The sequence below is a fragment of the Plecotus auritus genome (assembly GCF_963455305.1).
Source record: "Plecotus auritus genome assembly, chromosome: 7".
Lineage (NCBI taxonomy): Eukaryota > Metazoa > Chordata > Mammalia > Chiroptera > Vespertilionidae > Plecotus > Plecotus auritus.
Window position 1 is genome coordinate 21,786,844 of NC_137774.1, and position 27,791 is coordinate 21,814,634.

The 27,791-nt window shown below is 55.2% G+C and overlaps 1 protein-coding gene across 2 annotated transcripts in view; it reads right to left on the bottom strand.

The window, feature by feature from the left end:
• Positions 1-27,791, bottom strand: part of WNT3 (Wnt family member 3) — a 42,331-nt gene that overhangs the window by 7,000 nt on the left and 7,540 nt on the right. For both annotated transcript variants that reach the window (XM_080678683.1, XM_080678684.1), the window contains exon 2: positions 2,216-2,457. In XM_080678683.1, coding sequence (XP_080534809.1) covers positions 2,216-2,457 — 242 coding nt within the window. The remainder of the gene's footprint in view (positions 1-2,215; positions 2,458-27,791) is intronic.

Sequence of the window (27,791 nt, forward strand, 5' to 3'; positions counted from 1 at the left end):
CGCGGTGTCACACCGCATTACCCGCATAATACGGCCGCCGGGCCCGGGCCGCCGGGCCGGCCGCCACCGCGTAGCAACGGGCGGCTCCCGCGGCCGGGCCGCGCCCCCAACCCCGGCGCCGGCCCGCGAAATCCCCATTGAAGCGGCGCCCCCCGCCCCCGCGCCGCGCCGAGCCGAATGGCCAGAGGGCGTGTGAATGGCGCGGCGGCCGCAGCGGGCGCGGGGCCGGGCCGCGCCGTGGGGGGCGGCGCTCAGCCCTTTTCAAGCCGCCTAACCCCTCGGGGTGCCCGCCCTCGGCCCCGCCCGGGGAGAGCGCTCTCGGGCAGGCCTCGCCGCCGCGTCCTCAGCCTTCCGGCCGGTGACCCTGGCGCCCCCGCCCCGCTCCGCCCCAGGTCCCCGCTCCTAGGACCCCGCCCTGGGGCGTCCGGCTCCGCGGAAGATGCGCGCCCGGGGCAGACCGCCTCCCTGCGCCCTGGGCGCCCAGCGGCGGCCGAGGCTCACCCCCGGCGGCCCGCCCAGCGGGGTGGGGGCAGCCCGGCTCCGGACACCGGGCGCGTGTGCGTGCGGGGCCTTCTCCCCGGAGACTTCTTAGCATTCATCAAATTCCCAGTCTCTGACTTACTCCCCCTTCCCTAACACCAAACTGCCCTCTTGCATTTCGAGGCGAAGGCATGTTCGGGAGCCTACAATGGTGATTTAAACCGTGAACACCGGCGTGAATGGTGATAAGCCCGGGGCCGGATTTGCGCGGCTAACACCCGAGCGGCGGAGGGCCGTCCGCAGGGGAGGCTCGCTTTCAGGGAGCGCGTCTAGACGCCAGGCTGTTTGATTAGGCGCTACCTGGCCCGAGGTGGGGCACCGGAAGGCGGACAGACTGACACGCCAGCGAGATCAGGTTTGAAATGAAAACCGCCGCCACTTGGCCCCAATTAGAGGCCAACCCTTTTGTGTAAACAAGCAATAATTAGCTTTGGTAACAGAAGCGTAAACAGAATCATCATCCATTGATTCGCTAATTGCCCTTCAGTCCCATGACAATAGCCTGTGGATCGGACTTACTCTGCGAACCCGAGGCACAGGTTAAGGGGGACCGCGCTCTGAAATGGGGGTTGGGGTGGTCAGCCTCCCCCCACCATTCCCTGCCAACACCCGCCCCCCCCCCAAGACCCTCCAGGCTTTCAGATTCCTTTTCTCTCACCCCTCCCTCTCTCTCTCTCTCCCCCCCTCCCTCTCTCTCTCTCCCTCCTTCTCTCCCTCCCTCCCTCCCTCCCTCCCTCCCTTCCTTCCTTCCTTCCTTCCTTCCTTCCTTCCTTCCTTCCTTCCTTCCTTCCTTCCCTCCTCCCTTCCTTTTTTAGATTCCTTTTCTTTCTGGCTGTAAATTCAGCTCCCCGAAACGGAGGGAGGGCCAGGCTCATGGTTGGGGTGGCAAAGGCTTGTTGATGGTAGGAGGATTCAAGTTGCTGTGAAAGGGGTGGTGTCCCCCAAGGCCAGCTGGAAGCATTCAATTCCCAGATCTGCAGTTTCTCAGAGAGTCGCCCATCTTCAGGCCAGAACTCACCCGGCCCGAAGTCCCTTTCTGAGGGGCAGTTGTCCCCTTATCCCTCCCATCATGTGCCTCCCTGTTCTAAGGCCAGTTGTGTGACTCCAGTGGAAGGGCAGCCAGGTAGACTCCCAGGTGACAAGATGGCTGAGCAGTCACCCAGAGGGAGCACTCGCTCTGGCCCCTCCACAGTCCAAGGGCATGTCCAGCCTGCAGGGGTGAGGGTCCAGCAGAAGGTTCTCACGGAAGCAGCTTTCTCAGCTCTAGAATTTTCTAAATGGGAGGGGCATAGGGGTGACAATGCCCCCGCCCTACCCCACCCCAAACTACATTTGCATAGCACTTAACACAGCCTGGGGGAAATGTCACATATGTCCACATCAAAGCTGGGCCGAAGTGGAGGCTGAGGGGGAAGGCAGGACCCTAGAGCATCTCAAGGCTGCCCAGCCCCCAGCAGCACCTGGGAAGGTGTGGCAGCCATGGTGACCGCTTGGGTTGGTCCAGAGAAGGACCTGACCCGTTTTCTGTGGAGGCCCCAGGTCGTGACCAGCTTTATCACTCTCCCCTGGGGACCCTGGGCTCAGAGCTAAGGCACCCTGAGATGGAAGAGTCACTTCATCCTGATAGTCTCCCCACCCCACCCCACCCACCTCCTAGTGGGCCCAGAGACAATACCTTTGTCAAGGACGGGCCCAAAGATGGCCAGGCTGTCGTCTATGGTGGTGCAGTTCCAGCGGCGGCCCCGGAACTGGTGCTGGCACTCCTGGATGCCCAGCTTCACGCCCTCCGCCACACTGGGCATGATTTCGATGTAATTGCGACAGAAGCGCAGTTGCTTGGGGACCAGGCCTGGGATGGAGCCGCAGAGCAGAGGCTGAGAGCCCAGGGACGTGTACTGCTGGCCCAGGGCCAGGGACCTGTGGGCACACAGAGGACAGTGGCACTGCAGGCACAAAGCACAGAGCCCATCACGGGCATCATTGCTCCCTCAAAAGCCCTCCAGGGTAGGTAGACAACACAGGCCCCGAGAAACCTGGCGCCTGAATGCGGCCCTCGGGGGTCAGCACTCTGATCCAGGCGAAGTCAGCCCTCTGTCGTGGACATAGCCAACCTGCAAGGACATGGGGGCCAGCAGAAACCTCCTGTGGGCACCCTTGGGGGCAAAGCAATTCCATGAATGAACCAGGGACTGCAAGGAAGGCATTGGGGCCCAGGTCAAGTCCCTCCCAGGCTCTGGACTAGTGTCCCTGAAGGGCATTGAAGGGATTGGTCTGGGCAACCTCCCAGGGAGTCTAGGTTTGGGGGGCCACATGAGAGTGTCAACCCATGGAAAGGAACCCAAACCCAACAGAAGGAGGACCCCCAGCCCCAGCTCAGAAAAAGCAGGGAAGCCTCCATCCCCACAGAGAGTGGACACACGCAGTGATAGTGGATGCCGGGGGAGGAGGGCCCAGAAGACCCCGGGCAGATGGGAAACACCACAAGAAAGCTTTCTGGGCCAGATACAGGATGAACCAAGCACTGGCCCTTTAACGGCTCTTACTATGGGCTCGTGATGGGCACCACCGGAGGCTGGCTCTGGGCTCAGTGTTCAGAGGGTTGAGGCGGCCCCCACTTATCTACTTTTTAATTAATTCTGCGAGAGGGATTGGGGAACCAGGTCTGGAGTTTGGATGGTACCATTTATGAGACATTTCTAGATCTTGAACATCCAGGTCTTTTAGAGAGAAGGAAGGGCGGCCTACAGGGCTGACTTAGCACAGAGAATGGCTGTTCCTGGATTCCTCTGTGCCGGGCCCTGGGCTGAGTCTCTTCCTTGGCTCTGCCTGACTGAATCCTTATAATCACCCTATGACACAGGAGGGCGGTTATAGCAGCCCCGTGCTAGATGGCTTAGCCTTGCGGGTTGAGAACCGAGCCGGGACCACAGAACTGCTAAGGAGTTGCTCATTGGACCCCATGCCTTCCGACTCCAGTGCCCATGGGACAATCCAGTTGTGCCACCCTTCCTTCTGGGCAGTGCCCGCCTCGGTCCCCAGGGGTGGGGTGGCTGCAGGCCTGGCCTATCTACACGCCGGGCCTCAACACAGCCCATCCATGCCTGGGTGGGAGGGAGCAGGTCAGCCCAGAGGCCTCTGATGGGCACATGCCCACAGCACCTGACAGGGCCCTGCAAGTGGTCCTCTCCTGCCCTGCCTTGTTTATGGTTATGAACAGGTTAGCGTGCTACCAATGGTGCTCAAATCCCTGCTGCTTATTATGTGCTGGGCTGGTTCTGGCTGTTCCCATTATGTAACCCTCCCATTGTCATCGTCCCATTTCATAGATGAGGAAACTTGAGGCCAGGGAGCTCAGTGAGCTGCCCATCTGCAGAACTGCCAAGTGTCAGCATCGAGCCTCCCTCCCCTCAGCTCAGGCTGCCTCTCCGTGTGCATTTAACCAGCACGCCCAGCCCGGTCCCAGCAGCCCTGCAATCGCTGGGGAGGGTAACTGAGCCCGGGTTCAGCGCAGAGGGCCCAGCAGAGCGACATCCTGAGGGAGGCTCAGGAGCAAGACCCCCCTGGGAAGAAGCCCAGGCCTTTCCCACTCCCTCCTCTTAGGACCCAAAGCCCTATACGGAGACAGCTGGAGCGGGGAGCTGAGGCAGGAGAGAGGGCGCTGCCACCCCTCGGCCACAGCTGTGTTTGGTCGTGAGTATGGCGGTGATTGCCCGCCCCTCCCCATAGCCTGGCCCAGCCCCTGACTATCCCAGAGCAGCACAGGGAGACCCGGCACCCAATTCCCAGCCTCGGGGCCCCTCCCCTTTGGCCAGAGTACTCCCCGGTCTCCTCCCGCAGGTGCCTCGGGGCCTGCCTGTCCCTGGAGGTGTGGAGTGGCCCTGCGGGGCCCACACTCTCCCTCCCGTCCCCTCTGCACACTCTAACCTGGGCCGGCCCGTCCCACATCACCTCTGGCACCAGGAGAGTTGCCCAACGTCACTCCCCATTTATTGGTCTGCTCACCAGCCATGCGGGTTCCCAAGGCTCCAGCCTGCCTTTACCCACAGAGATGAAAGCGGGGCCGAGGGGCACTCAGGATCCTTCCTCCTCCTCCCCCCATTACTTCTCTTCCTCCTCCTCCCAGCCTCTGCCTTGCACCTGTCAAGCCTGGGGACCCTCCAACGAAGGGGGAGGCTGAGCCCTGGATCAGAATCAGAACCTATGGGAGAAGCCCTAGGAGAGGGTGAAGCCCATTACACAGATGAGAAAGCAGAGGCCCAGGGAGAAGTGACTTGCCCAAGGCCATACAACCGGATGTCTGGAGCCTGGTTAGCTGGCTGCCACTGCATGGAAGGGGGCTGAGGGGTGGGGAAGCCCCTGCTGCCGCTTCCTTTCCACTTGGGGAGGCTGGTCCTCATCCCAACCCTCCAAGGGGCTCCCAGCTTCCTGGTTTCACTCCCACCGGTCCTAGGCAGCCTGCCCGGCCCAGCAGAACCCTGAGCACTGGGCACCGGGACTGGCATCGCTCGGAGATGCCATGGTCCCTTTCACTCCCCCGAGAGTCACCAAGCCCTTACTGGCTGAGTCCTTCCTACAACCCAAGCGGATTTTCATATTCAACACGAGCGATAATAATGGCAACCGCTTATTTAGCACTTACATGCCAGGGAAGTCACTTCTCTCATTTAATCCTCACAGTAGTTCTGTGAGGCGGTGCTGTCATCCCATTTTACAGATGAGGAAACAGAGGCTCAGAGAAGCTGGATGACTTACAGAAGGAAGTTTCCAGAATTCAGACCCTGGGTTTGTCTGACTCCAAGTGCAATGTCCTCTGAGAATAACGCCCAGTCTCAGAGATGATGAGTTCACTTCCCTCGTCCCACCAAACCCTGTCTCCTTCGTGCTGCCCCGATCCAACCGATTGTGTCGCTGGGAGCCAGGCCGCCATTTCCTAGCTGTTGATCTCTAGCGATTTACTTAACCGCTCCGTGCCTCCGCTTCTTCATGTGTAAAATAGACATGGTGGAAGTATCAGCCATATGAAACATGGGCACAGAGAAGCACTCAGCAAATGGTGTTCGTTGTGGTTACCGTGTGCTGGCCCCAGCACTCTGTCTGTCCCCGCCCTGCCGTGGACTTCATTCCTCCCGCCCTCCCATCCCTGACTTAAGGGAACACATCACATTTTCAGAGCCCCTTCCCATCCATCTCTTGGAAGGATGCTTGGAACAGAGCAAAGCTGGCCCCTTGCCCGGCAGTTCAGTTCTCACTGGGGTGGCTAAGCAGACGTGCGAGCTGGCTGACTGGTAAAGGCGACCCCAAGGGCAAGGCCAGGGCATACAGATGTTCGCACTAAGCTCCATTCAAGGGTGTCAGCTCCCATCTGGACATCCTGCCAGTAATTAGCCAGGGCCTCTGCGGACGCGGGTGTAGCTCCACGGGCTGGTGTTGGGCTAACGAGGCTGTGGCCTCGGGATTGATTTCCGCAGGATGGCTGCCCTCTCCCAAACGTGCTCTGCCACCCCTGACTCTGAGCCAACTACCCACACAGGACTCCTGTCTGAGATTCTACCACCACAGGTTCATGCTAATTTAACTCACAGCTCCTTGTCCCCATTATTGAAGGTCACGATCGCGTCAGGGAGGTCACACAGTGAGCCTCGTTCTCCTCAATTCTTTGCACCAAACTAAGTGAAGTGGCTTTGATTAGATTTGTCCCGGCCGTTGTGAGTGGCTGGCAGCCCGGCTGGTTCATGCCCGCCTGCCTTGCACACCCTGAGCCCTCCACCTGGAGCGCCTCCCCTCGGCCCGAGCCCGGCAAACATCTTCCCCATCCTTCAACCTCCCAGTGCGGGGTCGCCTCCGTTCCCAAGACTTTCATGGGCTCCACACAAAAGTAGCCTCTCCTCTCTCTGGATTCTGCCTCTACCTTATTCAAACCTTCAGTGCTGATTTGCTTCCAATTCCATCTGGCTGCGCTAGTGTAAGTTTCTTGAGGCTAGAGGCTGTGTTTCCATTCTCCCTCAACACCTCCTCCATCACACACACACACACACACACACATGCACACGCGTGTGCACACACGGAGACGTGAGCACATTTGGGCTACCAAAAGGCCAGGCACATGGTAGGTACATGTTGATCCTCAAGGGAGGGAATGAAGGAGTGAGCCCTTCCCCAGGCCAGTCTGCTCACCCCCATCTTGCAGCCTCACCCCCACTCCCCAGGCCTCCAGGCATCCGGAGGTTCCACCTCCACACAGAACAAGACTCCTCAGTTCCGCTGAGGAAGTTCCTACAGTCGGGACCTGAGACAATGGCAAGGCTCCCAAGGGAGCTAGGGCCCGCCTGGCACTGGCAGCTGGTGAGGGGGAGGGCAGGGGGCACTGCCAGGCCTTCCCAGCTGGGCAGGGGCTATTTATACTCAGCTCCTGGCCCTGCCCTGCCCAAGTGCACTGCCACCCTCCCCTAAAGACAGCTCATCCTCCACCCCAACCACCCACCATGTAGCCGGGCTAAGGACAGACACGGGCAGCCAGGCGGGTGGGCAGCAGGTGCCAGCAAGCACCAGGCTGCTTGGGAGACCTCCATGTCAGCCTCTCAGGCAAAATCCCCTCTCCACATAGGCTGGACTTCATTAAATATTGAGCACAACTCATCAGACTCCTCCCAGGTTGTTCACCTGGACCCAACCACACCTCCCGTCCCCAGAGGGCTGAAGGTGGGCCTGCATGGTGAGCACAGAGCAGAGATAAAACTTTTAACCAAAGAATTCAGGTCAGCGTAGATGCAGAACTGACTTGTGCACGTAACGTACGGTGAGACACCACCTAGTGCCCCATGCACTGTGTCCTGTGCTGAGTTGTTGGCAATGTTGACCCCCAGATTCCATCATCCACCCAGCAGTGACCCGCCCTGCTGCTGGCTGACCGTGGGCTGTGCCTCGGGTGCCCACGGGGCTGTCCCTACCATGTTTCCTTTAAGGAACCATTCAGGTTGGAGTTCTGCAACCAGTGAGGTAGCCTCCCTTGCACCCCAACGTGTCTATATTTTTTACCTTGGACCCTCCCAACATTGTAGGATTTTAGAGATTAGATGGGCCTTAGGAGTCATCTAGGTTGTTTCTTAATTGTTAATCATTTATCCCAAATACACCCCTTCTCTCCTATAGCTACTTAGTAAAACAGACCAAAAGAGCAACCTGTTCTTCTAAAGGCTAAACACAGAATTACCACATGACCCAGGAATTCTACTCCTCGGTTTAGACCCAAGAGAACTGCCAGTAGGGACTCAAACAGATACCTGTACACCAGTGTTCACAGCCTCATCACTCACAGTAGCCCAAAGGTGGAAGCAATCCAAGAGTCCATCAACAGACGAATAAAAAACAAATGCAGTGTATCCACACAGTGCAATATTAGCCACAAAAAGGAATGGAGTTCTGATACACGCTACAGCATAGGTAAGCCTTGACAACATTGCGCTACGTGAAATAAGCCAGTCACCAAAGGACAAATATTGTATGATTCCACTCGAATGAGGTACCTGGAATGGGCAAATTGATAATGACTGACGTTACCAGAGGCTGGGGAAGAGGTGGGAAATGTATTGATTAATGAGTATAAAGTTTCTGTCTGGTATGATGAAAAGTTTTGGAAATAGTGTTGATGATTGGACAACATTGCAAATGTACTTGATGCCACGGAATTGTACACTTAAATATAGTTAAGTTGCGGGAGGGGGGGAGGCAAGGGCCTAGAGCCCCATCCCTCAACCTTACCTTTACCCTCACCATGGCCCCTCTGCAGGATGCAGTCTGAGAACCACCGGTCTAATCCCTTCCTGCTCTAGATGGGAAGACTGGGGCCCAGAAAGGTCATCCTCACGCCCCCACACACACACCCCCACCAGCTTCGGAACTCCCCGCTCCAGTCTCGGGGTGAGCTCCATGGTCAAGCCTCCCCAATCATGTCTTTCGTGTAGTCATAGTTCCCTTGCCCTCACCTTTCCCTGCGGTGAGGTATAACCATCCCTGCTAGTCCCAGACAGGGCACCTTAAACTTCTAACCCAAAGAACTAGCGTCTCTTAAAATGACTGACATGGGGCTGGGAAGGAGGGAGGGAGAGAACTGGGAAGGGGAAGGAGTTGGAAACCACCTCCTTCGTGGTCATTTGTCTCTCTCCCAGAGTGGCCTTCATGTTTCCGGAAACCTTAAAATAGCCCAGTGTTTGGTGCTCTACCTGCTGGCTCCTGGACAGTCCTGGACAGATGTCCTTCCCATTCCTGGGTTCAGAGGGGGCCCACATTGGCCAAGGGCAAGATAGACGTTTACAAAAGGGGAAGAAAAGGCTTGAAAAAATGTGCAGGAAGTAAAGAGCCAAGCATTGGCCTTAGACTTAAGGCTACTACCTTTCCATTTAGGTGAAGAGGCCGCTCTAGGCTGATGGGTGGGAAGGGGAACCTGACTAGTTCAGGGGCATGTGCCCAGTAGGACAGGCCAGGGGAAGGGCCTGGTGGGCCCTGAGGCACCCAAGTCCTGGAGCTTCCAAAGAGCAGAAAGCCGGAGTATCAAGGCAATCGCTGCTCCTGACAGGGGAGGCCACAGGTCCTGACCCGGGGCCACTCACCCTGATGTCTCCGCAGGGTGCTTGTGATGCAGCAAGGGAGGAGGGACCTCAGTCATGACTCACAAGCTACCATCTTTCGTTGCCTGTCCACTGGTCCTTCCTGGAGCGCACATGGGCCCCATGGCTGCTGAGCACAGCTCTATGACTTCCCAACCCAACCCTGCACCCGACTCAGTGCAGGCCAAGGGTAGGGAGTTGCTTCTGAGCCCAAAGGAGCTCATGGGGTCCCATGGTCCACTGAGCAGGTCTAGATACCCCAGAAGAGGCCTTCCATCAAAGGGGCAGGCAGATCTCTATGGACCTTTCTCATCAGCCACTGGGTCATTCACTCAGCAGGCATGGGTGGGCCACCTGGTTCTCATGTGTCTCCAGCAGGGCTAGGGGCACTCTTGTTTATGTACGAGAAGGAAAGAGAAAGGAAGGGAAGGATAGGGTGAGGTGGAAGGGGTTCACGTGCTGAGCTGGGACCCAGGGTCCAGACAGGAGTCCATGGAGAAGCAACTGTAAGAGCGTCTGAACCCAGCGTGGCTCAGGCCTGCTGCTGGACTTGCCATCTTGATTCAGCCCCAGCCATGCAGACTGGGGCCCCACGAGGGCAATAATCATGTGGAGTGACTGGACGTGCCTGCCCTTGGGAGAGCAGGTTGAAATCTTTCCCGGTAAACAGATTCATTCCCTGCCTGTTCACTCAACACACATTTGCGTGATGACTGAGTTGGGCCAGGCCTGGGAACATGCAGGTGGATTAAGCCGCACCCATGGAGCACCCAGATCAGGAGGCATCTGTCAATACCAGACCAGCAAGCCCTTGTGTAGCACCTCTGAGGTCCGGGTGCCATGGATGCCATGAATGAGTGACAAGAGGATCCTGAGGCCATTGTAACTTAAAACCCAAATGACCACCAGGCCAGAAAGCACTAGAGACCACCGGCTGGGAAAGCAGTGGGGGGGGGCCAGTGAGACAGTTGAGGCCAAGGCGTCTCAGGCCTGGCTGCACATCACAAGCCCCTGGGGGACAGGCTCCACTGGTCTGGGGCGAGCCTAGTGGGCAGCTGGGGCTGAACACCACCCACCTGGGTCACCAGGGTCTGTGGCCATAGGTCTAGGGCCGTAGTCGGCCAACTGCGGCTCGCGAGCCACATGCGGCTCTTTGGCCCCTTGAGTGTGGCTCTTCCACAAAATACCACGGCCTGGGCGAGTCTATTTTGAAGAAGTGGCATTAGAAGAAGTTTAAGTTTAAAAAATTTGGCTCTCAAAAGAAATTTCAATCGCTGTCCTGTTGCTATTTGGTTCAGTTTGCCGACCGCTGGCTAGGGCAGTGGCATTGGGAGCAGAGAGGAGGCAGAGAATAAGGATGGGCAGCTATTGGCCACATGAGACCAAGAAGGGAACTTACGAGGTGACACAGGTTTGGGAACAAAGAGGGAATTCTGTGGGACCAGTGAGCCCTCCAGGCACCCTGTGCTGGAGGCACAGAGCTGGGGCCCAAGAGAAAGGCTGGAAGTTCAGATTTGGGAACCTCTGTCCTGGAGGTGATAGAAGGATACTTGAGGCCTCATCTTCCGCAGTGGGCGCACGGGAAAGGGTGAGACAACCCGGAGCCTCGTGCTGGAATGCTGGCTGCCACATGCCAAGGGAGGGAACCCAGTGGTGGCTCCAGGAATGCAGGGCTCCCCTGGGAGGGAGGGCACAGGATGGGGGCCAGGATCTCACACCCACAGGGGAGAACGTCAGGCCAAGAGGTGGGGCGGGCTCTCCTGAAACCTTACAGGAGGAGATTAGTTGGCCTGGCTCTACCAACACTGGCATTAGGCGCTGGGGTTTGGCTGCTGGTTCCCGATATTCTCCTCAGGTCACACCGAGGCGTGTGGCCAACATACGTGGGCAGATTGAGTCACCTCGCTCTTCCTTTCCTCGGCAGCGCCTTCCCTCTTCCACTCTTCTCCTCCCTGCATCCTGGACCTCGGTCCCCAGCCATGCCCTCCTGTGCACAGGGGTGGCCCTCCCAGCCTGACCAGACCTCCTCCCCCCCCCCCCCAGCAGCGGCTAAGGTCACTCTTCCTTGTCACCTGTACTGTGTGACCAAGGTCACCAGGAGCGTGGCAGGAAAAGGCTGGGGTGAATGTGAAGGAAAGGGGGTTATTACAGGCCAGGGGTCCACAGCACCAAGGCTGAGAGAAACCCACACATCTGAAAAAAAAACGAAACCAAAGTAAAAAGCCATTCCCTCCCCTTGGGCAGCAGCCCCTGAGGACTGGCCATGTGGGGGCGGGGGGAGGGGCGGTCCCATCTTCCTCTCCCTCCCTAAAATCTCCAACACAACTCCCCTATGGCCAAGTGGCCGCTTCTCTATTGTGAGTGGCTCTGCCCCTCCTCCCTGACTCCCAGGTCACCTCGCAGTGTTCTCAGAGGTGAATTGAGACCACCTGAGAGCCCAGAGGGGCTGGGAGAGAAGGGTGTGGGCAGACTCAAAGCTAAAGGGTCGGCAAAGACCGAGTTCCAGTCACAGGGAAGGGGGTGGAGGTGCGGGCCCTGCGCTCCATCCTGGGGAGCCCTGTGGGATGTTTCTTTGGGGAGAAGAAGGGAGGGCCGGGAGGGGAGCGGAGGGCGGGGCAGAGCCTGGCTGGAATGTTACAGCTTCTGTTCTCCAAAGGCTCCCAGAGCGCCTGGCCTGCGGCTCCCGGCTGATCTGATAAGATGTGACAAGGCGGCCTGAAAAATGTTGAAACCTGTAAAATGTTTAAACCTGTTTTTGTTGTGTTGTGAGCATGAGGGGTTTTTTTTCCGCTCTCAATTTCATAGGAAAGTGGAGTTGATCAGAGTGGAGCAGGGGAGGGGGCGGGAGAGAAGGGTTGTCCCCTTCAGCCAAATTGGGAGGCGGGGTGCAGAGCAGGCTGGTCAGACCTGGGGAGGAGGAAGGGAGGATGAGAACGGGAAGGAAGGAAGGGGTGGGGGTGGGGGGCTGAGAGAAGGGGCGGAGAAGGAGGGAGGGAGGGAGGGGGCTGTGCGCTCCCGCCTGTGAGGACAGGACACAGTGAGCTGTGGTTATCTTCCTTCAGCGGGTACTGGCCCAGGAAGACTCACCAGGGGCCACAGAAGGGCCTGAGCTCAGGGGGGTGTCAGAAGTAAAGAGGGGCTAGGAAAACTGGGCCCCTGGGACCTCACTCCTGAGACCTCCGAAGGGTCTCCTGCGAGGCTCCGAGCCCACCGGTGGAGAGGTGGGCAGGTGGAGACCGCTCCAGGTGCACTTGCTTTGCCGAGCAGTTGAGAGGTCACAGGTGAGCTCAGAAAAGTCCTGCCCTTCGGAGCTAGAAGCTGCGGCCCAGCTCTGCCGCGGCCACGTGCGGCCTGGCTGACTGACAGGTGACCTCATCAAGGGTTGATATGCCGTTTCACAGATGAGGCAACTGAGGCTCAAAGGCGGTCAGTGACTGGCCTGGGGTGACAACGCTCCTGGCCATCTGTTCCCGGCGACTCTATCAAAATTCCCTCCAAATGGGTCCAGCCTTGCCACCTGAGGGACACTGAGCATCTAGAAACCAGGGTGGGACCAGGTGTGCCAGAGTGCTCCTTGGGTACAAGGTAGAGGCTTAAAGGCCTGTGCAGGAACGGCTCTGCCTGAGAAGCTTCTGCTGGTCTCTAAGGGTGTGTGTGTGGGGGGGGGGGGGGCGGGGGGGGCGTAAGAGTGCCTTAGAGGCTGTAGAGCATTCTGTAAACCGCCACCCGCATTGCTCATTCTATCGCAGTATCAGGCTATAGATCATCAGTTGGGTGGAAACTTGGGCATTCTCCAGTCCAGCCCCTCAGGCAAACTGAAGCCCAGAGAAACACTGAGCCGTGCCCAGGGCTCCCCCACTGGTTGGAGGCAGCGCGGGGAGTACAGCCAGACCTCTGACCCCCCAGCCAGAACGCCGACTCCCTTACACGTGCAATTCCTTCTCGGAGCCTTGTGTCTGAGGCTGAGGCTCCATTCAGTACATGTGAATTGCACGCCCCGTGTGTGTAAGACTAGCCCCCTCTCCAGGCCCCGCCCTCATGCAGGAGAGGCGTTCTGCAGGTGACCACTGTCAGTGGCAGGGTGTGAGAAATCCCATGTGGGGTGGAAACCAGGGGGATGGGGGAGCTGAGGGGGAGAGGGACTGAGAGCCAGGAAGACGTCTATGAGTGACATTTGAGCTGGGCCTGGACGTTGAGTTCAGGATGCACATCTTTTACCCGGAGCTCTGTCTTCTGTTTCTTTGCTTCCCACTCCCCCAGCCATATTCTAAACTTTCCCTAAACCACGTGTGCCCTTTAGCTCGTTTCAGCCTGTAACACTTCCCCCTTCCCGCCCTGAGCCCCATGAGGCGGGGTTAGCCTCCCATTCGATGGATGAGGAAACGAAGTCCTTCCAGGGCTGGGGTGCTGGTTCTGAGAAACCGAGCCTGCCGGTCCGCAGGCCGGGTTTGTGGGGTTCCTACACGACTTTACCCTGCAGCCCAGTTCTGGTAAAGATAAGACGCAGCCTGCCCAGCGCCCTTGTGCACTTTGGACTCCTATTCATCCGTCAAGGCCCAATTTTAAAATTCCCTCATTGTGTCCTGTTTAAACAGCATCTCCCAGCTCTTACACGTGCCGCGGCAGGAACCTTAAACACATTCAACTGAGTTTCCGTTTACTCTCTGTTCGTCAACTACACGTGAATGTTTTTGAGAGAAGGGATGCTCTCGCTCATTTTCCTGTGCCGAGCAGAGCGCCTGGTCCACCGACCGGCACAGCATTCCTGCTCCTCTTGTCACTGAACAGCTCTGCCATTCTCCTACCCTAGTTCAGTGGTCAACATGAGGGGGCAGATGAGTTCCCCCCTCCCGGTCCCACAGGCTAAGGGCAGTGATGGGAGTTCACTCTCTGAGAAGCTAGAGCCTGGTGAGTGTCTTCACCCACCAAACATTTACACGCGGCCAGGCCTGTGCTGGGTGCTGGGTGCTGGGAGCACAGAGGTGCACATGGGCACTCCTGGTCTTGCCCCAAGTAACCCATCCTCCTCCCCTACTGGGGCCCAGATGCCCGCCCACCCTGCCTCACAGCCCGACAGCACTGACCACCCACCCTGGGGAGGTCTGGGCACTCAAGGACTTCCCCTACCTCGACTGTCCCACCCACTTCCTTACACCGTGCCTTTTGGAGGACCAAGGCCACGCATTTACCAGCTGCTGCTAGGGTCAGGGGTGCAGGCTGCAGCAACAAGGCACTCAGACCACTTGGGGTGGTTTTGAAAAACACAGACACCTGGGCTCCAAAGTCAGCCCTGCTGAATCAGACCCTGGAGAGGCGCCCAGGAAACTGGATCAGGAAAAGCCTCCAGAGTGTGACAGTATCACAATATAAGATGATGCAAGGCAGAGTTCCCAGGGGCCTAGGAAATTCTCTGGCCAAAGATGAGTAACCTGAGTCTCCCCCCAGCTTTTAGAAGTAACTTTCGGGGTGTCAGGAAAACTGAGGGACAGAGGAACAACCCAAATGTCACTGGGGAGGGAGCAACCAGACAAATTCAGAATGCGGACAGTCCACAAGGCTACAGGCTGGACTCTGCAAAAAGCCAGTGTCATTTTCTTTAAGGTGTGTGTATGTTGGGTAGGGGAGGCGTGTTTTAGATGAAAATAAACTTAAGAGACATTAACAATAAAAAAAAAATTGGAACTAGTTTGAGAATCCTAGCCACCAAGGCATTTTGAGGATACCCGGAGACATCGCAAACATTAGGAATCATTCATTTTTTTAAGTGTGATCATGGAATGTGGTCTTGGGCGGGAGAGGGGGGGCGGGGGGGTCATCCTTAGATTTTGGAAATTGGGGCAAAGAGCCATGATGGGTATAATTTAACTTTGAAATGACTCGGCAAAAACAAAGTGTGTGTGTGTGTGTGTGTGTGTGTGTGTGTGTGTGTGTGTAGGGGACTGGAGGGGAGAGTGGAGGAATGTATGTGGCAAAATGCTAACACAGTTGAACTAGGACAGTGGTCGGCAAACTGCGGCTTGCGAGCCACATGCGGCTCTTCGGCCCCTTGAGTTTTTAGCAAAGGCCAGCTTAGGAGTACCCTAATTAAGTTAATAAAAATGTACCTACCTATATAGTTTAAGTTTAAAAAATTTGGCTCTCAAAAGAAATTTCAATCGTTGTACTGTTGATATTTGGCTCTGTTGACTAATGAGTTTGCCGACCACTGAACTAGGAGAAATGCATCCTGTATATATAGTCGTGCTATATATTTTTTCTTTTTCTGATTGACTTTGAAGGAACAATAAGAACTCCTGGGGTCTTCTTGAACCGAACCGTGCGCAGCGCGGGGCGGGGCGGGGCTGCGGGCCAGGGAGACGCGGCCACTGCCGGGCGCTCAGGGCGACGTGCGCAGCCGCCTTCCTTCCCAGGTGGGTATTTCCCCGCATTCCCGGGAGCACGCGCAGGTGAGCGCAGCCCTGCCCGGCACCTGGACTTCCCCCGCTCGGCTTAGGGAGGCTCCCCGCAAGTTCAAAGCTGTGGCTGCCTCTCCCGCCCCCTCCCCATCCGCGGGCGAGGCAGCCCAAGCGAGCCTCGACACCTTCCTTTGCGCCCCTCCAAATTCATCAGCCCGTCCTGCCTGCTGCCAGGCCCTCCTCGGCAGGTCGCCGCCTCGCTCCCTCGGTCCTTTCTTCTCAAGGGCTCATTACCACGGGCGCCTGGGTTTTGCAAGCATTTACTCAGTACCTATTAGGAGCTGTATTCCGGGTCCACGCAGGACCTCATTAAATGTTCCGGCACTCAAAGGGCTAGGTCACTGGTTCTCCACCCTGGCTGCACGACAGATGGCGCGTGGGGGGACTTGAAACTATGGATGCCTGGGCCCCAGCCCCAGAGAAACAGATTTAATTGGTCTGCGTGCTCCCTCCTGTCTGTGATATTCTTCTTGCCCCGGTTTCAGAGGAGGTGAGGTGGGGAAGCACTGGTCCTAGGTCCCAGACAAAGCTCAGAACCTGTAAGCGGTCACACGCGAGGGAGTGGGGGGTAAGGGGGGAAAGGCAGGGTGGAGGCAGAGAGACAGGGGGCCTCCTCAGGTGCGGGGTGGCGCGGGGGTGGGGGGAGGCACCTCCTTTAGCTCTCAGCATCAGCCCATCCCATCCTCTCTCCTGGCCCCTCAACAAGCCTCCATCTCTACAGCAATGGAGTGAAGCATTCTGACCCACTCAAGTGTTCCCGCCCCTCCATTGCACAGCTTAGGTCTAAATCGCATGCCAGTCAGCCGCGCACTCATGTTTTCTGTGATTACAGAACACACGCTCACATGCATTGGAAAAGGCAAGATAAAAAGTCTATTTCAAAAGAAATCATTTCCTCCTACAACCCAATGCTTAATCTGGTGACCCCCCCGCCCCCAGCCCCAGCCTTCAACCCTCCCATGCATTCCCTGGGTTTCTGCCCTTATTTCCCGTCTTCCTGGGGTCCAGCTCACTTTTCTTGGCCCCGCAAATATGTTTGGGAGTAAGTGGAAGTTCTCTCTGCAGAGACGCAGGCCACCAACAAACACGCTTGGGGTTCAAGGTTCCTCCTGGGATTGCTCATCTTCCTGGGTTCTTGTCCACAGTATTTTTTTTTTTTTTTTTTTGTCTAGGACTCCAGGTTCTCCACTCATCTCTTCACTGGAAATACTTTCTCTCCACAAGTCCATAGCAGAGCCCTCCTGTCCACTCACCTCCTCTTGGTCTGTCTTCACTGCCTGCTCCCTCCCCTCCCCTCACTGTGCCCCACACCCTGTCATCCCACCAGACCAGGCTGGTCCCCAGGAGAGCGCGGTGCCACAGGGAAGGTCTGCATTTTCAATCCTGTGCTGTAGTCACATCCATTATAAAAGCAGAAAGGAATTTCTTCCAGGGGGGGAGACACATTGGACAGAAAAGAGAAAATCATCACGTACCCACACACAAATAGCAAACATTTAAAGTAAAAAGAATGTCAATTTCTCCACGAAAAGGACGTGTGTTCAACATGAGGGGGCAGATGAGTTCCAGATACGGTTCCCTCAGGAATCACCTGGCCTGAGGGAAGGCCAGAGTCCCCAGGCAGGAGGCGGCGCCCACGAGGCTCTGGGGAGATGAGGTCATGGGCCTGAGAGCTGTAAATGGAGTAAAGGGGATGCTTTTAGAGGTGCATACCCGGTGGTGAAGAATACAATTCGGGGAGCATTTATTTGGGTAGACTGTAGAGGGTAGCTAATCAGGTTATGAGGAATCATTTCTGAACTCAGCTATAAGTAAGGTGGTGAGGCACTCAGAATGGTTATTATTAGTAATAATAATAGCTAACCTTTACTGAGCCCCGACTAGTGCTCGAGCCATGGAAAGCCCTTACACAGAATAGATCTAGTTTGCCAAAGAACCCTATGAGGTTATTATTATTATCCACATCTGACAGGTAATGACATGGGCTCAGAGAGGCTAAGGAACTTGTCTGGGGTCACACAGCTAGGAAATGGAGATGCTGACATGGCTAATAAAGCCATATTGGAGGCATTTATTAGGACAAGGTCTCTAAGGAGCATGTTGATGAAGGGCTGAGGGAGGAGGGGAAGGAAGGACTCAGGTCTGTCCTGCTCAGGCTGCTGTCTGGATTTACAGTCCTGTAAACTCCAACCCGAGGGCCTTGCCTATTGATCTTTTTCTTTTGAATGTCGTCATGGACCTTCTCCCCCTGAGGTTTGTTTCACTACATGTCAGCCGAGGCCAGACCCACACTTGAGGAGGGATTTGTGTGTGAGGCGGGACATGTGGTTTCAGGACCTCTTCCAAGAAGCCAAACCCAACAGACGCTAACAAATGTGGGCATCGATTTCCCAAGAGAGGTCGGGGTAAATGACACATGTTCTAGCACCTTCCAGTTTGCACAGCGTTTCCCCAAAGAGCATCTTGGCTGATCCTCATTACCAATGAGGAAACTGAGGCTCAGACAGAGGACCACCAGCCAGGAAGTGGGGGTGGGGTTGGGCCCCTGCTCCCCATCTGACCGACTCAAATCCTGTTATTTTGCTGTTATTTTGCTCTCTGTCAGTGCATTCCAGCAGAATGCATTATTCAGCACCCACCCCCCCGCCTCCGCAACCCCTGGATGCTCTGCCCTGAATGGGCACCTGGTGGAGGGTCCAGTCTAATGGGCAGGCCACGTGCACAGGGACAGAAGGCAAGAGCAAGGAGGCCAGCCAGCTCTCAAACCGTCCTGGTGGCAACAGGGAGACCAAGGGAAGAAGGACATAGTGGGATGGGGAACAGATAGCCCAGAAGACCTCAGTGGTGGTTTTGTGCCCAGAGAGAAAAGGAAGAGGAAGGGTGATTACTGGTGTGACCCAAAACACCAAAATGCAAGGAGCGAAGGGGGAAGGAGGCGGGGCCCGAGGGCCCAGCTGACGAGTTTGAATGCCACATGCAGTGAAGTGGGGACAACCGTTGGCCTGAAAGATGCCCAGGTCCTCTGCAGGGCTGGTCCCCCTGGAAAGGAGCCTGTCCGAGCTGGAACGAACACTGGCATCATCGGGCCCCAGTTCGGGAGTTCAGTTGGGGTTCTGTGGGGCTGAGGAGCCAAAGACCTCAGTCAGCTGTGCGGAAGGGCTCTGCCAAGTCTTTCTGGAATTCGGATCCTCCTTTGTTCACAGAACATTCCGGGCCGGACCCGTGGAGAGGATACGAATCTAAAATGTAACACCTTCCCAGATTCTCACACTAGTCAAGCCTTTGATGCTAGGGCAGCCTATACATTCCTCGGAACCTCCCCCCCCCCTCCGCCCCCGTGGGAAAGCTTACCTAGCTACTCTGTCCCGCTGAGCCACCACGGTGACTCTGTGTCTGTCCTCAGGTGCTGAGGGAGTAGCGGCTCCCCTGCACAGAATGAAGTCCCCCAACTTTCTCTGCTCCGAGAAAAACAGCCTCCCACGTTCACCACATTATCCCCTCTTCCCCACACCTCTGTTGTGCGCCCAGTCCGGGGATGGTGCTGGAGTACAGCCCTGCCCAGTGTGGACAGAGGAGAACACTGGACGCTGTGACTTCTGGGGTTCTCCGCCTAAGCGGGGAAGAATGGGGTCAGTCTATGAGTCCGAGAAGGCCGGCTGGCCCCCCGGGGAAGGGATTCCAGCATGCTCACCTCAGGAGTCAGGGATGGCCCCCAATCCGGAGGCCCCTATGCCCATCCCTAACCTGTGGTTTCCGTCTTTCACCTGGATAACTGGCCTGGGTAAAAGCGACCACAGGTGTCCTGCCTCAAGCATTTCCTGGGCGCACACAGGGCCCTGGGCAAGGTGCTGGGGCCGTGATACCAAGCTGAACGCCAGGGCTTCTGGCCCGGTCTGCAGCACCGTGGATTCCCGGGGGACTCTCCACCATGTGTTTCAGGGGGGTCCCGCCTCAGTGCCTATCTTATCAGGTCAGCCATGAAGGTTCTGGCAACCCCAGACCTCTCAAGTAAATCATTCTCTCCTGCCACCACTCTCTCAAATGCACACACGCACATAAGAACCGACCATGCGGCAACATGGATTTCCATCTTTGGGGGAAGGATAGAGGATTAAACACACAAAACCTGGATTGGTTCTCAGTGGGGTAATTATCGGTGAACAGAAGTAGAGGAGCTACCCAGCCCCCGAGGGGTAAGCAACACCGTTAGTGCTCACGGGCCAGGACTGCCCCACCTGCTGACCTGGGTCCTGGCCCAATGCTACCACCAGCTACCTATGGTGTCCCTTTGGGAGGCCTCAGCTTCCTCACTGGAAACATGTAAACACCTGCTTCAAAGAGGCTGGAGGGGGGAGTCCTGAAATGATGTAGGTAAAGCTCTTATCACCATCAGCAACGGTGTTGCTATTGTTGTAAGTGCTGACACCGGCCAATGCCACGCTCGGTGCCAGGCACTGTTTCCTGTGCTTCACACACATTAACTCATTTAATCCTCCCAACAACTCTGTGAAGGAGCTGCTGCTATCATCACCCCCCTTTGGACAGGGAAATTGAAGTGCAGAGATTAAGTCATTTGCCCCAGGTCACCCTGGTAGTTAGACACATCCAGTCTGGCTCCAGAGCCTGCAGGCATAACCACAGTGCTCTGCGGGGCCTCTGCAAGGAGTCAGGGGAGCCATCCATCATTCAGCAGCTGGGGACCGCGCTCCGCTTGTGGGAGTACAGAGCGGGGAGTGTGACATGGTGCCTGCCCTGCAGGGGCTTCAGTCTCACAGGGAGACAGATGCCCCAAAAGAAAATTACAGGAGGCCTCATGAGGAAGAGTGATTCATTTTAGCAGAGGTGAGGGGCTAGGCTCTGTGGAAATACTGTCGAGAGGGTCTGACACTGGCCAGGTAGACCGAGTCCCCAGGGTACAAAGACCAGCGAACTGCCTCACAGCAGAGGAGATGCAGCTGAATGACTGACTTGTTGGCTGATTGCTCTATTCGTTCATTCGTTCGTTCATTCGTGCATGCATTCTACTCAAACCGCCCTGGAATGGGTGCTGTGGGCTGAACTGGTTCACACAGGACGATTTAAAAGTTAGTGGAATCACAGCCAGATTGCCGAGAAGAATAAGACAACAAGCATAAACTGACAGAGGAGAGGGGCAGGTGAATCTTCTAGATTACATTTTCCAAGTGGGTAATAGTTGTTACTTAAGGTGGGAGGGAGACTCGGCTCAGAGAGGTTTAATACTTTTGGAAAACAGATTAAACCAACGAAAACAAGGGTCATAAAAAGAAAGAAAGGAAGCAAGGGTCATCCCTGGCCTCTCTGTGTTGCTAATATGCTAATGAGATGCTAATATGCTAATGAGCACCATTAACACCAAGAGGCTGGAAGTAGCAGGTGGCACTTCTCAAACTTATTTGACCGGAGCAGCTCTTCTCAGCAGGATTATGTGGGATTGGTGTAAGAAGCACATGTGATGGCCTGCCTTGGCCCCAAAGGTGGAGGCCCCAGAAGTGGAGGGAGGGAAGGAAGGAGGAAAGGAGAGAGGGAGAGAGAGAAAGTAAATTAGTCTGGAGGATTCCCAGGAATGTGGCAGCTCTGAGCTGGGTTTAGAGAAATCCTGGGAAGGTCATGGGCAGGTGGAGAGGTGATGGGAAAGAGTTTTTCCATAGGAAAACTATTTATAGTGGAGGCCCAAGGAAGTGGAGTTTTGCCCCGGGGCAGGAAGGGAGGATGAGCAGGGCCCAGCCCTGAAGACAGAGACCCAGCAGGAGACGGCTGCCACATCTGCTTTCTGATGTGGGCTGAGGAGCCGAGCACCTTTCTCCCAGAGGGAAGGAGTCCAGGGTTGGGATAAACTTGAAGGTAAGGATTCACCTTCGGGTCTTCCCTGAAGTGGCTCAGGCAGGGTGGCCCATGGGAACAAAGGGCAGGTGCTGGGCTGGGAGGGAAACTTGCCCTGGTTCTAGTGGGATGGGCCCTCCTAGAAAAAAGTGGCATTATTTCTGGATAGTAGGCAGGGCGTTCCTGGCCCATGAGAGTGCATTTGAAGAGCAGAAAGGGAAGAGGTGGAGAAAGTGGAGAGATGAGGCAGGGGAGACCCGTCTGGGTCTGGAGCTCCGTTGGTTAAGTTTGCCTGTCACCAAATGGCCAGTGATGCTCTCTGGCTCTTAGGCAGACAATATGAGGGACTGGAAGCTGAAGTGGGGGGGAATTTACTCAGTCACCTTACCCCCTGTGCTTCACGAGGCTGTTATGGCCAGTGTCTAAGCCATTACAGGACCATAGTAAGCCCACAAAGACCATTCCTTGGAATCCCAGTAAAAAACTCTCACAGACACCATATTTGATCTGTAGTAGTCCCCCCTTATTCCCCGGGGACACTTGCCAAGACCCCCACTGGATGCCTGAAACTGCCTAGAGTACCAAAACCTATACATACTATGCTTTTTCCTATACACACACACCTATGATAAAGTTTAATTTATAAGTTAGGCACAGTAAGAGATAACAATACGTAATAGTAAATTGGTCTTTTTCTCGAAATATCAATATACCCAAAGTCTTTGGAGTTACGTGTTTCTGCAGTTTGCCATTGGGTATTGTTAGACTGCGATTGCCCATGGATAACTGCAGCCATGGGGAAGAGTAAGAGGGAATGCTGCAGCCTTCCCTTCCTGAGAACCAGAGTCCTCGGGAGGATTTGGGCCAAACAGGACACCAGGACACAAGGTCCGGCCAGAGTCCACATTCTCTGGGGTCCTCTGAGTCACAGAATTCTGCCACACGCCCATCACTCACTTCTTTCTTCACCCAGGTTAGTGAGACAGGACAACCCAAGATAAAGGGCATGGCTTTCCCTGAGTGTGGCCTTGTCTGTTTGGGAAGGGATTCAGATCTTTGTGTTCCACAGAAAACTAGCCTGGGATAGAATGTTTTTAGAACCCTTGTTACATTGGAATGACCTACAGAATTCTTTTTAAAAAAAAAACCACATATTTTTATTGATTTCAGAAAGGAAGGGAGAGATAGAAACATCAATGATGCGAGAGAATCATTGATTGGCTGCCTCCTGCACACCCCTATTGGGGATTGATTCCACAACCCGGGCACGTGCCCTGAACCAGAATTGAACCTGGGACCCTTCAGTCCCCAGGCCAATGCTCTACCACTGAGCCAAACTGGCTCAGGCTGACACACAGAATTCTTTTTTTTTTTTTTAATCTTCTTAAATTTATTAAGGCTAGTTTTGTACAGAATTCTTAATTCATTCAGTGCTTATACACCTTTAACTCAGTTCCTGTTTCTTATTTCATTTCAACCTCACATTTCAACTGCCCTGAGATTAGGATTTTGACACCCATTTTACAGATGAACAAATTGATATATTAAAGAAACTAACCAAAGTCCCATCGCTATAAAGTAGCACATTGAGTTTTATACCAAGGCCTGTTTAGGCCCAGAATCTACCCACTTTCCGGAACACCAGGCTGCCTCCCAGCGCAGAGGCTAGAAGCTCAAGTCTGGACCCTCTGGGGAATCACAGAATGAGGGAAAGGAAAATGCTCCCAGGGAGCTGGGACCAGCTGAGCCCGGACATGAGCTAGCTTGGGAAGAAACCAGGTTCATTGGCCAACAACCGACAGAATTACCAACTGTGCTGCCATAGTCACGCTCACTGGGAATACAAAGACATATAAAGCAGAATCCTGCCCTCCACGGACTGATACTCTAGTTGGGAAGATAAGACAGATGCCCATGAAGAAGAAACTAGTGACCAGAGCCAGTAGGTCTTCCTGGGAGGGCCTCGTTGCAGCAATGGGAATCCAGTTGGAGTTGGAAGACTGAGCCTGTTATTGGCAGAGGGCAGATGACCCTCATCCCACCACCCACCTCAAAGGACCTACTGTGTGCCCCGTGCTTTGCTGGATGATGTGGGTACAAAGATAATGGAAACCTGGTCCTGCCCACAGGGGGCTCACAGCTTAGTCAACAACGCAGATAGGCCGAGTAGGGGGCTGAGCTCAGGCCACGTGCTGAGGGGAAGCGGCCCAGAGGAAATGGAGTCTGAACTGTCCTTGGAAGAATGAATGGGCGTTCACAGAGGTGGTTCCAGGAGAAGGCAGGGGCAACTGCAAGGGTCTGGAGGTGGGAGCTACTATACAAACAACACCAATGGTAAAACAAGATTAACAATGGCAACGTGTGTGGGCACCAGACCCTGTGCTAAATCTCACAGTGGCCCTCGTTTTACAGAGAGAAAACTGAGGCTCAGTGAGGTTCAGCTTATCCAGATATTAAAGGCAGAACCATCTAGAGTCCAGGACGGATGCCCCCTGAAGCCCATGCTTCTATCCAGACAAGTGAACGCAGATCACAAGGGGGGTGAGGGGGAAGGGACAGGGCGGGGAGATGATTTAGGATGGAGAGTTAGGAAGGGGCTAGATCGAGCAGGGCCTCTGGGCCATGGCCATGCTAAAGTGTGGGCAACACACTCAGAGCTCCCGGCTGAATGCTCTTCTGATTGGACCATTCATTTAAAAACTGACAAAACCCACCAAACTCAAAGAAAGATCCTCTGAGGCCAAGAAGGAGTAAGACAAGGACCCAGCTTAACAAATAGAAACTTGAAGTTAAGAGTTGACAACAGACAACAAAGCCGTGTTGCTAATGTAAAAGGCACTCAACCTGCTAGGGAAAGAAGGTAAAGACAACAAATATTTATTGAGCATCTACTATGTACTTGCCAGGCACAGAGAACACAGCAAGCTAGTGCCTGCCCTCAAAACACGTGGCATTAAATAACAATAAAATGAAATAAAAACCAGGATCAAGGTGAAGGAGAAGACAAATATGCCAAGTCCAGGTCAATACAGGTGCAAGGTTGAGCTTCAAGCTTGACTCCAGGTTTCCTAACAGCCAGGAAACTTTATCTGAAAGGAGAAGCCATGTACTTCCCCGGGGAGAAATAAAGGTAAATATTAAATTGTAAAGGTCAAGTGAAAACTCATCGCTATCAGAGATACTAACATAAGAATTGGCTTGGGCAGAATCCTCTTTCTTGCAATTGTTTTCTGGCATGTGTATGACACAGACCAGATGCCAAGGAGCAAAAAGGACTAGTAGAATGACAAAGCCTATAGATGGAAAGAACATGAGGGGTCATTTCCTCTCCCTCCCACCTGTTTCACAGGTGAGGAAATGGAGGCCCAGGAAGCAGTGATTTGCCCAAAGCCACCACTCCCCCCTGCAACAAAACGGTCTCCGGGCCACTACGGCCGGCTTCGTACAATCCCAGCTTGAGGACAGGTGGGTAGTTTGCCAGTGACTTATACATGGTCCCAAATAAGAGCCCTCTCAGAGGTTCAGCACGTGTCAACAAACCCAAGGCAGCAGCTCTCAATTTGAAGGTCAAATGTAATCACGCCACAAAGCCATCCTTTGAGAAACAAGGTAGAACAAGTAAATTCTTGCTCCAAAGAAAGAAGTCCACTTCTGAGCCTGAATGGTGGCAGAAGGAACAAGCTTTGGGCCCAGCAGGACATGGGTTCAGAGAGCAGGCTGCAGGACCCAAGTTCTCATCTGTGAAATGGGCAGAATTAGGTTTTGGATTATGATGGGCAAATAGGAACCAGCCCATAGCCACCGTCTACAAACATCCTGACCTGTTCCTGGGTGGAGAAACAAGTCCTGCCAAATCGGGATTTTTACACTAAAGACTTGGACAGACATCTGAATATAGTGTGAGCTGGTGACCCTGGGGGACAGACAGGGTACATTTGCAAATAGAGCTGGGACAGAGAAACCGAGACTAAGTAGACTCAGCCTTCTGAGGCCCCTCCACAGCTCCGGTGTTAGCCACACGTGGCCTGAGCCACGTGGGCCTGAGCTGAGCAGCCGGTACCAGCTTCAGCCACCTTTCAAAGTCAGCAGAAGCAATGTGCTGAGCCTTGGGTCACGCCTGGGGAGGGGGTTTATTGGTTCTGCTCATTCAGTCTGTTCATGACACTGGCATGATTCACATGTGCATCTGACACTCTCAGAAACCACTTTTGTCCATGCGCCTCTGCAGGGGGTTTGACACGCCGCACAGGGTTGTGTTCTTGCTTACCGAGCCCTACTGTGTGCTGGACACCAGGAAAGGGGCCCCCAGGTGACTAGAGCTCAGGGTCTCCCTTGGTGGGGGGCAGCAGAGGAAAGCAAGACACGCAACGCCCCTGGTCGAAGGCAGTGGGGATATATGGCAGGTCTGTCCCCTGGGGCAGGAGAGGAGGGAGGACATCTTCCCCGAGAGGGCAGTGGTTCGGAAATCTAGGTGGGCTTCCCAGAGGAGGAGGGTTTTGATCTGGGTCCTGAAATAAAATAGAATTTCAGTAGTTGAGTGTGGGGAGGGGAGAAAGGGGGTGGCAAAGTATTTCAATGAACAGGCACAGAGTGATGTGGGGGGACTTATCGGGGTCATGAAACATACCACTGACAGGTGGGTAGAGGCCAATCCTAGGGAACCTTGGTGCCTGACAAGAAGTGGGGAGCCACGGGAGGTTTTATTTATTTATTTATTTAAACATATTTTTATTGATTATAGAGAGGAAGGGAGAGGCAGAGGGATAGAAACATCAGTGACAAGAGAGAATCATTGGTTGGCTGCCTCCTGAATGCCCCCCACTGGAAATCAGGCCTGCAACCTGGGCATGTGCCCTTGACCGGAATCGAACCCAGGACCCATCAATCCACAGGCTGACGCTCTATCCACTGAGCCAAACCGGCTAGGGCGCCAGGGGAGGTTATAGAGCAGGGCGGAGACACGCTGAGAAAGCCAGGTTAGGAAGGTAAGTGGGCAGGAGCTGGACAGGGGGCAGGACGCTGGTTTGTGCATCCCTGAAGGGCCTGCCAGGAGATTGGCTTTCCTCACTGGCCCAGCTGCTCTGGCAGATAAGTGGGACTCTGGGCCCAGGGGCAGGCTTCGCAGAGGGCCCCACAGACCTGGGTGCTAGGTCCTGTTGCTCACGTCCCCCTCTACCCCTAACACACACACACACACACACACACACACAGTCCTCCCTGTTTTTCCAGCCTAGCTCAAGTGAAGGGTCTCCCAGTTTGAGTCCTTATCCAGATGACTAGGGTTTCCTGATGACCACAGACCTCAGAAGAGCCCTTCTGGCTCTGGCCCTTGACCCTCAGCCCTGTCACCTCCACCCACATCTCCCACCGTGTGTCCTGCTTAGAAATCCTACTCGCTGTCTGGCTGAGCCAGCTCAGGCCTGAGATCTCTGTGTGAGGTCGGGAGGGCTCCCAAGCCCCATGGCCTGAGCTGTGAACCTGGGCTGCCCTGTTGCCCACTTGGCCTCAGACCTCTGCTCCCTCCCCTGGGCACTACCCACGGTACCCCAGGACCCCCACAGGAAGGAGCTGAGAACTCCCTGGAATGTGCCCCTTTCCGTCCTCCTTTCCTGGAAATCTCAACTCCTCAGGAGAGTCCTGCCGGGTCTGCTCTGAGCACCCTCTGGCCAGGGGCTGGCTCTCACTCCTCTCTTCTGGGGGGACCAGCGATGATGCGACCTTCTCTAGGAAGACCGTGCGGCTTCTCCAAGGGCTTTTATCAGGATTATTCCTCCTGAAGCTCTTAGCAGCCCCGCTAGCAGGCAAGGCAAACGGTTGGAACTATCATCGCCCATTTTGCAGAAGAGAAAATAGAGGCCTGGGGAAGGTAGAGACTCGTCCGTGATCTCCTGGCTGTTTGCGTATAAAGGTTTAGAACTCCCACCTTGTTCTGAGGCAGCTCTCAGTGACCCCCGCCCGCCCCGCCCGCCACCACCACCACCACCACCACCAGGCACAGGTGACCCTAATAGCTGGGCGACCAGAATCCAGGATTGAGATCTCAGAGCTGGAAGCCCAAGGCCAACGGCATGTCCAACCCCCCTTGTTAGCGAGGCCTAGAGCAGGCCTAGTTATTGATTAACTAGTGGCAGAGCTAGGGCTCAGGTCCCCTCACACGCCACAGTACCCCCTCTCGTCTCCGAGCATCCGTTCACAGCTCCATCCTTCCCCTAGATGTCTGGGTGTGCCTGACATTTCTGGAATTCACTCCACACACATACGAGGCCATTTTGAGAAGGCCCGCCTCAGGGGGAACCAGAGCGCTGTCTAGTGTCCCCATCCTGACCCCTGCCAACTCCCCCTGGCTGTACAT